The sequence below is a fragment of the Sorex araneus genome, chromosome 10 (assembly GCF_027595985.1).
Source record: "Sorex araneus isolate mSorAra2 chromosome 10, mSorAra2.pri, whole genome shotgun sequence".
NCBI classification, from domain to species: Eukaryota; Metazoa; Chordata; class Mammalia; order Eulipotyphla; family Soricidae; genus Sorex; species Sorex araneus.
Window position 1 is genome coordinate 42,214,208 of NC_073311.1, and position 14,283 is coordinate 42,228,490.

Here is a 14,283-nt window from a genome sequence, read left to right on the forward strand (position 1 = left end):
GTACCATCACTCCATCTCCTGATCAATTATTTTATTAGGAGTAAGAAAAAGGGATTAAGCCAATGGTTTCTCCATGTCTCTCCATGTCCCTCCTTACCCTCAAGTCAAAGTAACCCATGTTGTTTAAATAACGCAAGCAGTGTCTTCCGCAGGCACAAATAGTCTTTATTGACTTGATTCTACACACCTGATGACTCACTGGAAAGGCTTACATTAAATATACTGGGAAAAGTCCCCTTGGGGGAGACTGATTCCACAGAAGCTATGACAGAGAAGGGAGAGTACAGTGTTTTAAAATAAGTTTTAAAATAAGTTTTAAAAAATAAACAAGAATCGCACTTGAATAGGGTGGGGAGGCGCCTTAGGAGATTCCTACCAAAAGACCATTATGAGTTACATAAGCTCTTCACTAGGACAGTGGATAGGAACATATCTGAATATGAGCCTATCAAGGTTCAGGTCTCTACCAGTCACTGCTATCTGTTGGACCTTGAGCAGATTAACTCCTGTGTAACTCCGTCTCCTTATCTGCAAGACAAGATAAAAATAGAAAGTACCTCACAGGATTATCTGAATGTAGAATAATCTCCACATGCAAAGTGTGTAGAATAGAGCTAGGTACAAAGTAAGTTCTGTATAATTGGGTGATAGGGTCCTATTTTCTTCTCCCTATGCTAAGATAGACCTACAAACTGACTCTTTGAGATCACATTGCATATAAGGAGTATTGGTCACTCAGTTCTCTGTGTTCACTGTTGTTTCAAAAGCGTGGAGGTCCTTGAATAACCAATATTTTATTAAGCTCAAAGTAAAGGGTAACCTACTGGCCTACTGGAACCATGTGTATGGGGGGGGGGTGTGGGTGTGGGTGTGGGTGGGTGGGTGTGGGTGTGGGTGGGTGGGTGTGGGTGTGGGTGTGGGTGTGTGTGTATTGGGTTTGGTAGGCAGGTTCTATGAATATAATCGAGGAGTCCATTTCACATTCCAATAGCTTCTCACTAGGAATTCCCTTAATGCTACTCCTTCCTCAGATGGCAATGGCAAGATCTGACTGCTCATCTTTTATTACCAAGGAGCCTCTGTTTCTCAGTAAATTTCCTTTCCATTCATTTTCAAATGACTTTTCTGATATGGGTCTTGTTGAATATGCACAAGATAGAGGCAGAGGTATGTGTATGGATAGATTTGCATAAGTATAAATACAATATATATAACCATATTTAAGTGATATGGTGATAATATTGTGCTGCTGCCTCTGAATAAAAGCTAATTAATTCAGCTATTGAAATGATAATGATTTCTTTCTCTCTTAAAACCTGAATAAGAAAAGGAAAGAAAGAAAGAGCCTTACAAAATTGTCCTAGTTCTTTTCTTTTGACTCATCTTGGGATCAGCTCTATTTCTGTTAACTATTGAGCTATCACTCTAAGTGACTATGTTTTCAAAGGACTGTTCATGGGAAGGACTGGAGTTGTGGGAAATTTTATTCAGATAAGCTAGTGTGATCAATGAATTCAATCATTTGGTGTGAGAAGGAAAATATCCTTTTTTCCACCTGTAGTCCCTTCTAAAATGCACACCTTGGTATTTGCACCTTCATTATCAATATTGATCTGAAGCACTCTCTTTTTTTAGACTTTGTGTGGTTAGATTTGACTTTAAGGAAAATGTTAAGATCTTTCTATTGAAAGTTACACTAGTTAACAAATTCACAGGCAAGTCTGACTTTTTCACCTTGGCTCTAACCTTTTCCTTTAGCCTCTATTTTCACGTTGATCTAGTTACCAAGTCCTGAATGTTCCTTAACTTCTTCCTTCCTGTTCTCACCAACTCTAGGGCAACTGATGTTTGGTAATGTTTTTCTTATGGGGTGAGGTAGGGCCATGGGTGGATGAGAAGTGACTTCTCAAAAGAAGTAGAATTCAGAGAGGGCTTGCAAAATATTTCAGGTCACCTGACTCCTGGCTGTCTCACGTGGGTTGTATGTGACTTGGATAAAGTGAGGAGTGAGGTAGATAGTAGCCATGAGAGGTCACTGTCACTGTCATCCCGTTGCTCATCGATTTGCTCGAGTGGGCACCAGCAACTTCTCTCATTGTGAGACTTATTGTTACTGTTTTTGGCATATTGATTACACTACGGGGAGCTTGCCAGGCTCTGCCGTGCAGGCAAAGTACTCTCAGTAGTTTTCGGGGCTCTACTGAGAGGGGCGGAGGAATCGAACATGGTTGGCCACGTGCAAGGCGAACACCCTACCGCTGTGCTATCACTCCAGCCCAACCTTGAGAGGTAGTGTTAGTAACTACCTTCCTATTCAGCCCACCTCAGTCATCTGGCTAAGTGCTTAACAGAGTCAGGACTCATAAGTCTGCCATGAGCACACAAGCATCTGCCCAGGCTGGATGGCCCAGGAAACCATCATCAAACCGTACCTGAGAGGCACTTGATCTTCATGATATTGGAGCTTACCCCATCCCCCAAATTCTTGGGGAGCCATGGTCTTAAGCTGGAATGAGGTATTGCTTTTTGTAACATAAAGTCAGTCCTGACTTCTGCCCAGGTTCCCAGACCCTTCATCTACCCTCATAGAAAATAATTTCAGGAAAGAGACAGTGAAGTAATATCTCCTATTCAAGAAAGATTAGGAGGTGAGAGAGAAACATGTTGAAGAGCACAGTACGAAGCTAAGAGGACCCAAGTTGAGATGCAGGTGTATCCCATGATGGGGAATGTACACCATTTGCCTTTGTAAAATTTGTTTTATAGGGGGCCGGAGCGATAGCACAGCGGGTAGGGCGTTTGCCTTGCACGCGGCCGACCCGGGTTCGATCCCCGGCATCCCATATGGTCCCCCAAGCACCGCCAGGAGTAATTCCTGAGTGCAAAGCCAGGAGTAACCCCTGAGCATCGCTGGGTGTGACCCAAAAAGCAAAAAAAAAAAAATTTGTTTTATAAAGTTTCTCCCAAGTCACCCCACATGGGGTTTTCTATAGACATAAGTATTTGTTATTAGGGTGTTGTCAAGCGGGAGAGCTTTGAACCTTTCTGTATGTTTGTTTTGTTTGGGGGGGTCACACCTGGCAGGACTCCATGTACCAAACGGGGTGCTAGGGATCAAACCCCACTATGGCAGGCAAACACCTTACCTGCTGTACTGTTGCTCAGGCCCCGGAGCTTCGAGCTTTAGTTGTTCTTATCATAGTCACTTGTTCCTCCTGAAGTTTCTCCTTTTCTGAAAAGGGGCCCAACCCTGCCCTGCAAAATTAAAATTTTATCTGGCTTTGTTTCTGCATTTCAATTGGTGTCCAGCATTCATGCTTTGGGGCTTCTTTGGGTTGGAGATACAGTGAAGTTCTTCAATTCACATTTATCCCACGTTCAACCACTGGGGACCAAGGAAATAGTTCAAGGAGATAATCATATGTTTTGCATATGAGAGTAATTTGCAACGGGGAGTAATTCCCAGCAACCCCTTCCCGCTGGCGGCCCCTGAGCAGCACACTGAGTATTGCCCTCAAACAAACTCATCACCACCACCAGCACCACCATCATCATCATCTCTGTATAGAGAAAAGGAAGAACTTTTCTCAGAGTCAAAGGTTGAAGGTTCACCAGAGGAAGTAAGTTAACTAGGAACCTCAGATTAGGCACTCCCTGAACCAAGAAAACTTCATACTCATATACCACTGAAATCAGCTGGTTATTCTTGCTTTTAAAATGCATTAAGATCATCATTTAAAGTAATAAGGTATTTGTTTTAATAATCAGACTGTAATTTTAGTTTTTTATTTTATTTCTGGGCTACCCCCGGAAATGCTCAGGGATTACTTCTGGCAGTGCTCGGGGGACCATATAAGATGCTAGGGGTCTAACTCAGTCAGCCACATGCAAGGCAAATGCCCTATCCACTGTATTATATAGTTCTGTTCCCAGCATACTGTAATTTTCTAACATCCAGGCAGAACAGGAAAGCATGACTGGAACTCAGGGTATAGCATTATCTATAGTTGATGCAGACTCAGAGAAGGGAAATGCAAAGGCAAAACCGATAAGATTCTAAAGATTGTTCCATCATCTCCTCCTTCTGCCCAGTGGGGCCTGGTGCATAGATAGGCAGGAATGACAGGACTTCATAGCTAATGTCAAAACGAAGCGAATCTTATTTCTCGTGCACAGTTCTGTGAGCTCTTTCTCACAGACTCAGTTCCTTTGGAGGACATTCAAGGACTTTTAACCATGCGCCATCTTGTCATGGACCTTCACGCATCCCCCACCAATTCTCCTCCTGCTCAACCATCCCAGCAAGATGAATTTTTCCCCTTTCTTGGAATTTCCATACTCTCTTATTTGCTTTCCTCCCTGAATGTCCCATGGTTCAAAATCTTACTTTTTCTCTCAAGTTCTAGTTAAGATTCTACTTCCTTAATATAATTGACCCCAATTCCCACTACCCGGAATTAATCATAGTGGTTCTCAATTCATATAATGTATATACCCAGTTGGGTGCTCGGAAATTAATTTTTTTAATTTCTGAGCTGATTTTTTTTTCTGGTCATCACTTACTAGAAAAATTTTTTTCTTATCTTCTGCTGGAAAAACTGACAGTGGCAAAAATATAAATGTTTGTGGTGGTATTGCCACCAACCTTCAAACATAGCACAACCATCAAAAAAATGCAGGTAGTCCTAAAACGATTGCATCTTCATCTGTATTCCAGTAATGTAATGCTTAATTGGCTATTCTACCACTCTACCTTATCTTATGCTTTTTTACTTCTTGCTTTACTTTATTGGATGTGCCAAGAAATATCCTAATCATCTCCATATGTCCCAGGCCAGAAAATGCAGCTTTCAGATAGCAGTTACTTGCTATTAAGTTATTGTCCTCTTTTGTGACCAAAGGGCAATTATAGTGTAATGGTTTCAATTGTGGGCTTTGGAGCATGACAACCTGGACCTAAATCTTCCTGGTCTACTTATTAACTATGATCATGGCCAAGATAACTGCCATGTGCCTTTATTCCCCTATAATAAAATAACATTTCCTTCATTGTGATCTCTTTTTCCCCTTTTTCTTTTTCATCATTATCTTGATAGGAGAATTAAGTAACTAAATGCAAGTAAAATGGTTTGAATAGCAAGTGAGCATTAATAAATATTAGCTATTATTACAACAGTTGTTCCAAAAGAAAGAAGCATTCCTGCTATTTCAACTAATAAAGCAAGATGCTTATGTCAAAGTGAGTCCGTCTTGCAGTAGGTACTCAAATAGATCACTTCCTTTGAGGGTCTGAAGCGACAGGAGTTAGGAATAGGATGGACTTGAAAGGTTCTGAAGCATGTAACAAGAAGTCAGAAGAATAAGATAAAGGATGATTGTCCACTTAGATTTCTCTGCCCTAGAAATAAAAAAAAAAAAAAAAAAAAAAAAAAACCAGCTGAGGGAGAGCCTAAATCCATAGCCTGAGGTCAACATGGAGGAGCCTTCTGTATGAAGGTAAATTGCCAGATACAAAGATGGGAAAGGAGATACCAGCCATGGGCTAGAACCATAACTGCCTGTCCTCATCATGGCATAGGCAAGGGGGCGATTCCAGGGAGGGGAGTTCTCTGACTTGCTCAGCCCAAGGGAGAAAGGGCTTGCAGGCAGAGTCAGCTTTTAAGGACAGTGAGCAAGTTAAGTGCTTTCCTTTCACTTCTTTTCCTGCTTCCATGAACTGTACCCATTTCCCCCTGCACTTAACTCTGAAGAGTCAGAAACAATGGGGACTTCATCTCTCCTAACAGCTGCATAGTAAATGGATAGACATGGAGAGCATCATGCTAAGTGAAATGAATCAGAAAGAGAGGGACAGACATAGAAGGACTGTACTCATTTGTGGAGTATAGAATAACATCCCATGAGGCTGACACCCAAGGAGAATAGATACAAGGGCCAGGGGGATTTCCCCATAACTGGAATAAATAAAAAGAAGGGAGAGGGCAGATGGAATGGAGAAGGGATAACTAAGAAAATGATGGCTGGGGGAACCAGTTGGGATGGGAGATGCATGCCGAAAGTACATAACAGGCCGAACATGATGACCTCTCAGTGTCTGTGTTGCAAGCCATAATGCCCCAAAGTAGAGAAAGAGTATGGGGAATATTGTTTGCCATGGAAGCAGAGGGAGGGTGGGAAAGGGGGGGTTATACCGGGGATATTGGTGGTGGGGAATGTGCACTGGTGGAGGGATGGGTGTTTGATCATTGTGAGATCGTAACCCAAACATGAAAGCTTGTAACTATCTCACGGTGATTCAATAAAATTTAAATAGAAAGAAACAATAGGGAGTCAATAGAGAAGAGAAAGGACAAGTGGAAAGTGGGGGAAAGAGAGGCAGAAAAAAAGTCAGTCAGATTCCTTCTCAACTCTAAGCACCTTAGCTGCACCAGGCCACTTCTGAGGCTTTGCCTTCCCAGGGGAGATGTTGCTTTCCAATCAAGGTTGACAATTTTATTACCGTACCAGGCTAGCACATTCAGTACTGAATTAAAACCTTGAATGAATGAGACCTCGCCATGTCTCTCTGGTCACCATATACCATTCCCAGGACTTAGCTCAATATTATTATTTTTTTTTTTTACTGTTAAAAAGCTCTTTAGAACATTTCTTTATTATGTATAAATAAGAAAAGGTGATAAATCTCACTCACATGTGAGCAGTTAAATTATCTATAAAAGGTAGGAATTGATACATCAATATTATTTTTTAAGGCCTACCTCTTCATCCACAGTCAATACTCCTTGGGCATCTTCTGTCCCAGGGACACATCACTGCCCTCCACCAGCCTATGAACTCTAAGAAGACAGAATTGACCTGGTACAGATAGCACAGAAGGTAGCACACTTGCCTTGCATGCTGCTGACCAGGTTGGATCCATGGTACCCCATAGGGTCCCCCAAGTCTGCCAGGAGTGATCACTCAGTGTAGCACCACAAATAAGTCCTGAGCACAGGCAGGTGTGCCCCCTAAAAAGAAGGGGGAAAAAGAAGATGACAGAAGTGATATTCACATCACTAGTAACGCGTATCCATTGGCTCACAATTTTCTTCTAATAGTAGATCAATGGAATATTATGCAGCTGATAGAAACAATGAAGTAATGGAATTTTCCTATAAGTGAATGGACATGGAGGGTATTGTGTTGAGTATAATGACTCAGAAGGAGAGGGACATGTATAGAATGACTGCGTTCAACCCCTATTGCAAACCACAACACCCAAAACGAGAAAGAACAAAATGGAATGCCCTGCCACAGAGGCAGGGTGGGGTGGGGGTGGGGGACGGGAGTGGAGGGTGGGAGGGATACTGGGTTCATTGGTGATGGAGAATGGACACTAGTGGAGGGATGGGTTCTCGAACATTGTATGAGGGAAACACAAGGACGAAGATGGGTAATTTTGTAAGTTTACCCTCATGGTAACTCACTTATTAAAAAATAAATTTAAAAAAATAAATAAAATTTTTTCAAAAGTTGGGAGAAAATTGCATCTTATAACATTACTCACGATTAGTTTGCTATGCTAATAAAATTTAAATTATAAAAAAATGAATGACTACATTCATTTGTGGGATATAAAAAATACATATATATACATGTATACATGTATATATATATATATATATATATATATATATAGTATGAGACTACCATCCAAGGAGAGGGTAAACAGGGGCCAGGAGGACAGGCCAATGGTTGGAAGCTTGCCACAACAGTGTGTGGGGGTGAAGGGTACAGGTAAAGGGATATACCTGATAACCTTCCATTATCTGTATTGCAAACTATAAGGCCCAAAGGGAGGGAGAGAGAGAGAGAGAGAGGGAGATGGGGAGGGAGGGGGGGAGGGAGGAGAGAGAGAGGGGTAAAGGGAAGAAGGGAGAGAGGGAGAGAAAAAGAGAAAGAAAGAGACCTTGTCTTAAAGGCAGACTCGGGGGTGGAAAGGGAAAGGAAGGAAACTGGGTACATAGGATTGGCAGTGGGAAATGTACACCTATTTAGGGATGGGTGTTGTAACATTATATGACTGTGCATCTCATGGTGGCTTTAAAAAAAAAAAAAAAAAAGATGGCCTGGTGAGCTCTGTGGATTCATGGGAAAATGCTCTGACATCTCCCCATCCTGATGTGTCTTTCTGAGGAAATGTTAAGACCCTCCTTGTGACTCCTTCACTATGTCTTGTCCACAGGTTTCTTCAGGCGAAGCATCACCAAAAACGCTGTGTACAAGTGCAAAAACGGGGGAAACTGTGTGATGGACATGTATATGCGAAGAAAATGCCAAGAGTGTCGACTAAGGAAATGCAAAGAGATGGGAATGTTGGCTGAATGTATGTGTACAGGTATTCGCATCTAGCAGTTAAATTCCACCAAAAATCTCTTAAGGAGGCAGATGTCAGGTAACTCTCTGGTTAGAATGGTACTTCACATCTCCAGGAAAGGATTTGCTAAACCACCTCTGTACTCGAAAAGGGTAACAGACCACTGAAATTGTCCAAATTCTCAGCTCAAGAGCATTTTCTTCACTTAAAAGAAATGCCTGTTTTATTCTTTGTGGTTACAATGAATTATATGTGATATGACATCACCCTAGAGTAAAAATAATAATGTTTTAAGAAGCTATAAAAAATAGACAACCTGTTTTCTCCTACTTTCATTAATACCCTTCTTACTTGTTTGATTAGAATAAGATTTTCCAATTGTGGGGAAAAGTTAAAAGTGCTTTGTAAGGCATAAATGCCTCTGAATTGTCTAAATAGAGTTTTAAACCAAGTCATTTTATTAAGAATCTATTCTTCTCATAGTGTTGCTTTGAACCAATTTGTATAGGTTTCTACAGGAAATTAACTACTCTGAGTTTTAATATAATTTGCCCCTTTCATCTGATAAAGAGACTGTATTAACTGCTGGCATGGTGAGAAATAATAATCTTCATAACATTTTAGAATGCATGCTAGCCTATAACATATTCATTTTTCATCCTGCAAATTCTCCTCAGATTATAAGATATGTCCTGTTTCTCTGCAAAACACACATCGACAAATAATGTCTCCAAGGCGATGGGAACCGCCAGGAAGGGAATGCCTCATGAAATAAAAGCCTTGGAAAGTGACTCCATTTGTATTGTTCCAGACTGGACAGGGACCTGGGATGGACAGCAATATAATGTGTGCAGGAGGGGGAAAAATAGGCCAGTGTAAATAATCCAGACCGGTGGATAAAAGTTTTATAGTGTCCGATCAGAATCTCGTCCTAGCATATATGAAACCAGAGCCAGCCAGAGACAGCAGTAAGGGTTTTACTGCTGAAACTGAATCTTGCAATGGAAATGCTTTGATACCAGGCGGTTCACATTGCTCATTACTTAAATATGAACTTGTTCCAGCAGAAGTACTGGGGACATTTCGTATGACTCCACCTAGGAGTCTATTATTATTAGGAACACGAACTGACCCAATAACACATGCTTCCATAAGCTATAAAATAGATTTCCTATAAAAAGAAATCCCTGGAACTTCATTTTACTAGCCATATGAGAAAGAAGAAGTTAAATAAGAATACAAATGGTGGTTATGTGTTATTTTTCGTAGTTCTGTCTAAATATAGAATTGATGGTTATTTTATATAATTATTCAAAAGAAAATGTTCAAGTCTTCTTGAGTTTTTTCTTTAACTATGTTCACAATAATTTCTGAATTATTAATCAGATTAATGGTCCTGAAAATTAACAAGAGTTCATTTTTTTCCCAAAAATGTTGTTGACATGCGCCTCACTCAGAACGTTTATTTTTGTTTATATTAAATGAAATATGTCTTAGAATAGTTACATAAATATGGGTTAAAAAAGTAATATCAATATTGTTTTCACAATACTTGTTTTCAAGGCTCCCTAAAGTAGGAATTGGAAGAATCCCATTCATCTTTTTATTTACTGAATATCTTGAATTTGTATAATATTTTAATATTAATTCTTGTAAAGCTCAATTTTTTGACTACCCCCTGCCATGCTCAGGGCTTACTCCTGGCTCTGTGCTCAGGGATCACTTCTGCTGGTACTAAGGGGGCCATATGAGGTGCCAAGGATTAAATCTGGGTTTGCCGTGAGCAAACCCATATGATCTCTCTGGCTCCTATAGCTCATTTTAAAAGGTGATCTGGTTGCATTTAATCTATGCAAAGCATTGTAGGGCAGCTATTTCGCTATTTTGCAGATGAAGAAACAAGCTTGTGGAGGTAAAGTTGTGGTGGGGTGATGTTTCTCAAGTGGTGCTCAGAAGACCCTGGGGTCCCTTCTGCCAATTCTCAGTCAACTGGGCAGCAGGTTGGTGCCAAGTTGGACCCACCACTCTTGGGTCCTGCAGGGTTGGGGGTTATCCTGATCCCCCTGCTGGTGCTTGGAGCCTCCAGCGCTGCTCCCAGTGGTGCTTAAGGGACGATGAGGTGTCAGGGAGACAACCATGACGGGCCATATGCAAGACATGCTTTCGAACCCTCACACTCTATAGTCAGGAGATCAATTTCTTGTTCAAAGTCGAATCTGAAAAAGTAAGAAGCAGGCCAAGGGGATAGTTCGGCTTCAAACAGTCATACCTTACGTGCATGAAGACCTGATCTCCATCCCCAGTACCACACCCCCCTGCCCCCAGATCCACTGGGTGTGGACCCAAGCAGTATCACCTGGAATAGTTGGCTGAGTATAGTTGAGATGATGACACCCCCACCCCCACCCCCCACACACAGGGACCTGAACACTGCTTGAGAAGCCAAAACTCCCATCCTACCCCACCAAAAAAAAGCACAGAACAACTAAGTTGGCTCTGCTGATTGCATTTGATCCGAGCCACAACCCAATCTCTCTTGTTCCCACATGCCTCAAGGGACTTTCTGTGATTGGTGAAGTCGCTGTGTTTGTTTTTTCAGGCTTGCTAACTGAAATTCAGTGTAAATCTAAGCGATTGAGAAAAAATGTCAAGCAGCACTCAGATCAGAGCCTTAATGAAGACAGTGAAGGACGTGACTTGCGGCAAGTGACCTCGACGACTAAGTCGTGCAGGGTAATAACGTGCAAAGGTGCCCGTGAGAGCCGCAGAGCTGACTTGTACACATGCAGTGATCTGCAGTGATCTGGATGGGAGGTTTGCAGCTTAGAGCCAGAGTCAGGAGCCAAACAGCATTTCCACTCGGTCAGACTCACTGGAAATGAGCGGCTGCTTTTGTCAACCAAGAATGGAATACATGATTTTGGTGTTATGAGTCAAATAACGGTAATGTGTCAAGTTAAAAAGTGACTCCCTGGCTCCACTCCACTCCTGCTATCCAGTGGACCAGTGAGAATGGTTTGGTGTCTAAAATGGATTTCCCAAACTGAGTTTTGATGGCCTCTTTTTTCCTGTCATTGAGAAGGGAGACTCAAGCTGGGAGAAATGTGGACTCAATAGAGGTTTGTAAATTTGTCCTTGACAATGGATAAGACAGGTGGCCCGCCACTGGATCAGTGAAAAGGAGTTTTGACATATTTGGGACTTTTATTTTTTATTTTATTGATTTATTTATTGGCTCGGGGGCCACACATGCTCTGGGCTTACTCCTGGTTCTGGACTTAGAAATTACTCTTGGTGGGCTTGGGGGATCTTATGGGGTGCTGGGGATCCAACCCAGATTGGCCATGTTCAAGGCAAGTGCCCTAACCATTGTACTATTTCTCTGGCCCCAATATTTGGGGCTTGTAAAAATAACTTCCCTGCTAGTGATTTATTCCAGATTTTGCACAGTGGATCATTTTCTTATAACCACCTTCCCTAATACCTTTTATTTTTTTGCCAGTGTAGGAGAAAACTGAACTCACCCCAGATCAACAGAACCTTTTACATTATATTATGGATTCATATAGCAAACAGAGGATGCCTCAGGAAATCACTAATAAAATTGTATGTATAATATCCAAAAGTGCACAATACTAAAGTTAATATTTTCTGGAGCTTTTGTTCCCTTGGGGTGGAATTTTTATATGGATGATACTTTGAAATTATTAGAGCTAAAACATTAAGTTATATCTGTCAACTTTCAGCAACATTAAACCATTAAGGTATGAATGAGACATCTATCTTGGTAATAGTAACTTCTCTCCAAGGATCTGAAAAAGACATCTGCTAAGTGGATCTCAAGTTTTTATTATCAAATCTATATCTTAAGTCTAATGATTTTATGTTAATTTCTCCTCTTATCTGCTTACTAATCAGTTGTTTTGTTCTTAAATTCTAGTTAAAAGAAGAATTCAGTGCAGAAGAAAATTTTCTCATTTTGACAGAAATGGCTACCAGTCATGTCCAGATTCTTGTAGAATTCACAAAAAAATTGCCAGGTATTTTAAAATATAGTTGTTTCTCAGCTACACTCTTCATTATCCATGTGACATTGAAGGAGATTGCCCATTGTAAAATGGAAATCATCTCATTTCCAATTTAAATGAATGTCTTTACTATGACCAAGAAATACTAGGATCACAGAGGATATCTAAAATTATTTCTTCTCATTCTTCAAATTGATAGAGTAATAAATGGAAACTTTTCAAAGTTGACATTCATCTCTGTACTCATGTCTAATACTCACTCTTAATACCTAGCTACAACAATTATCTAGTCTTTAATCATCTTCAAAGTAGGTTATTAAAGACTATATAATTTTTTAAAAGATACATATGCAAGGAAGTAGTTACTAATGTACCCGATATAGGCATATTTCAGAGAGAATTATATTAAAGGTAGGTCTGGAAGGAGTGCAAAAGCTTTCCAGGCGGTGTGGAAGAGAAGGGGTATTTCAAATGAGAGATCAACTTGTGAACATGTAACAGGGCACAGAGAAGAATAAGGGCCAGGAGGAGGACTCTAAGGGCTGGAGCACAAGCTGTGCATGGGGAGAGTCCTGGGTTTGATCCTCAGCATTGCGTGCCCCCCAACCCCCCCTCAGTAAGTACTGCAAGTTACCCTTAGTAGTGCCAGAGAACTCCCAGAACTGGGACAGGTGTCCCAAAACCAAACAAAAAGAACAGAATTCTTTGAGATGAGAGAAAAGTAATTCATTATGGCTATAGCATAGGTTCCTGGTAGAAATAAGGTAAAGTTGGTACCAAATGGTAAGGACTTAACAAAGGAATTTAATTTTGGTTAGCTGTATGGTAAGAAATTCGGGGTGACGTTTATAGTGAAGTGATAAGATTTATACTAGAGGGGTATGATTTTGTCAGTCCATGAGGTGAATTTTTATAGGGAGGAACTAGAGGCAGGAGAACTGGTTAGTGTGCTACTGCACCAGTACCAGTGGGCTGGAAATTGAGCTATAGTGGTGGGAGAAAAAAAGGTGGAAACCAAATAGAGATTCAAGAATTGATTGGGCTTGATGCAAAGTATGTATGAAATAAGCAACAAATCACAGTGCCAGGGGAGAAATCAAGGCAAAACTCCCCCAGCTCCCAGTTCTCTCAATCAATCCTTGTTACCATGCTTTCTTAGCCAACCAGGCTTGAGTTGTTCCAGTGTTTTCAAATTAGTACAATCAGAGATGTAATTAAGTGGTAGGCTATGTACCTTACATTCATGAGGTCCTGGGTTAGAAACTTGGCACCACAAAACAAGAAACATAAACTACTTCCTCTTTCCTCCCCTATACCCCTAGTTACTGGGGAGGAAAAATATACTTTAACATTTATGTTACATCTTATGCAATACTATATTTACATTGTCTAAATATTCATATGTAAAATATATATGGGGTGAGGGTGTGCACGGGTGTGTGTACATTAGAATCCCACAGTGTGGAAAAGTTTAATAAGTACCTTTACAGCAGTATGACATTATAATAGGAAATTACAGAAGATAACTTCTGACATGGAATTTTAATTAGATGCTAATTTTCCCCCTTTTCCACCACTGTTATACTCTTATTTTGTTGAAGTGTCATGGATAGACGTAAGTCTACAGAAAACTCATAAAATGTAGGAAGGAGGTTCTTGTTATCTCTGAATATTAATATTCTCCCATTCCTTTATTAACAATGAAGAAGAAACTTAATTTGGTATATGCTAATTAAGTTTAGGACAACTTTGATCAAAAACAAGATTATAGGGGAATAAAAAACTGAACAGAGGAGAAATAGGGAAAGGGGGAAATATGGTTTTGGTTGTTTATGGGAAAATTTTTTTTAATTATTATTATTTTTTAATTTTATTGAATCACCATGAGATAGTTAGAAG

At 40.5% G+C, this 14,283-nt stretch overlaps 1 protein-coding gene across 2 annotated transcripts in view; it reads left to right on the forward strand.

Moving 5' to 3' along the window:
• The window catches only part of NR1H4 (nuclear receptor subfamily 1 group H member 4), a 70,483-nt gene that overhangs the window by 29,343 nt on the left and 26,857 nt on the right, over window positions 1-14,283 (forward strand). The window contains exons 3-6 of one of the 2 annotated variants that reach the window (XM_004602762.2): window positions 8,225-8,377; window positions 10,956-11,089; window positions 11,864-11,962; window positions 12,297-12,396. In XM_004602762.2, the coding sequence (XP_004602819.2) occupies window positions 8,225-8,377; window positions 10,956-11,089; window positions 11,864-11,962; window positions 12,297-12,396 (486 nt within the window). The remainder of the gene's footprint in view (window positions 1-8,224; window positions 8,378-10,955; window positions 11,090-11,863; window positions 11,963-12,296; window positions 12,397-14,283) is intronic. The other variant, XM_004602763.2, reaches the window with a different exon arrangement.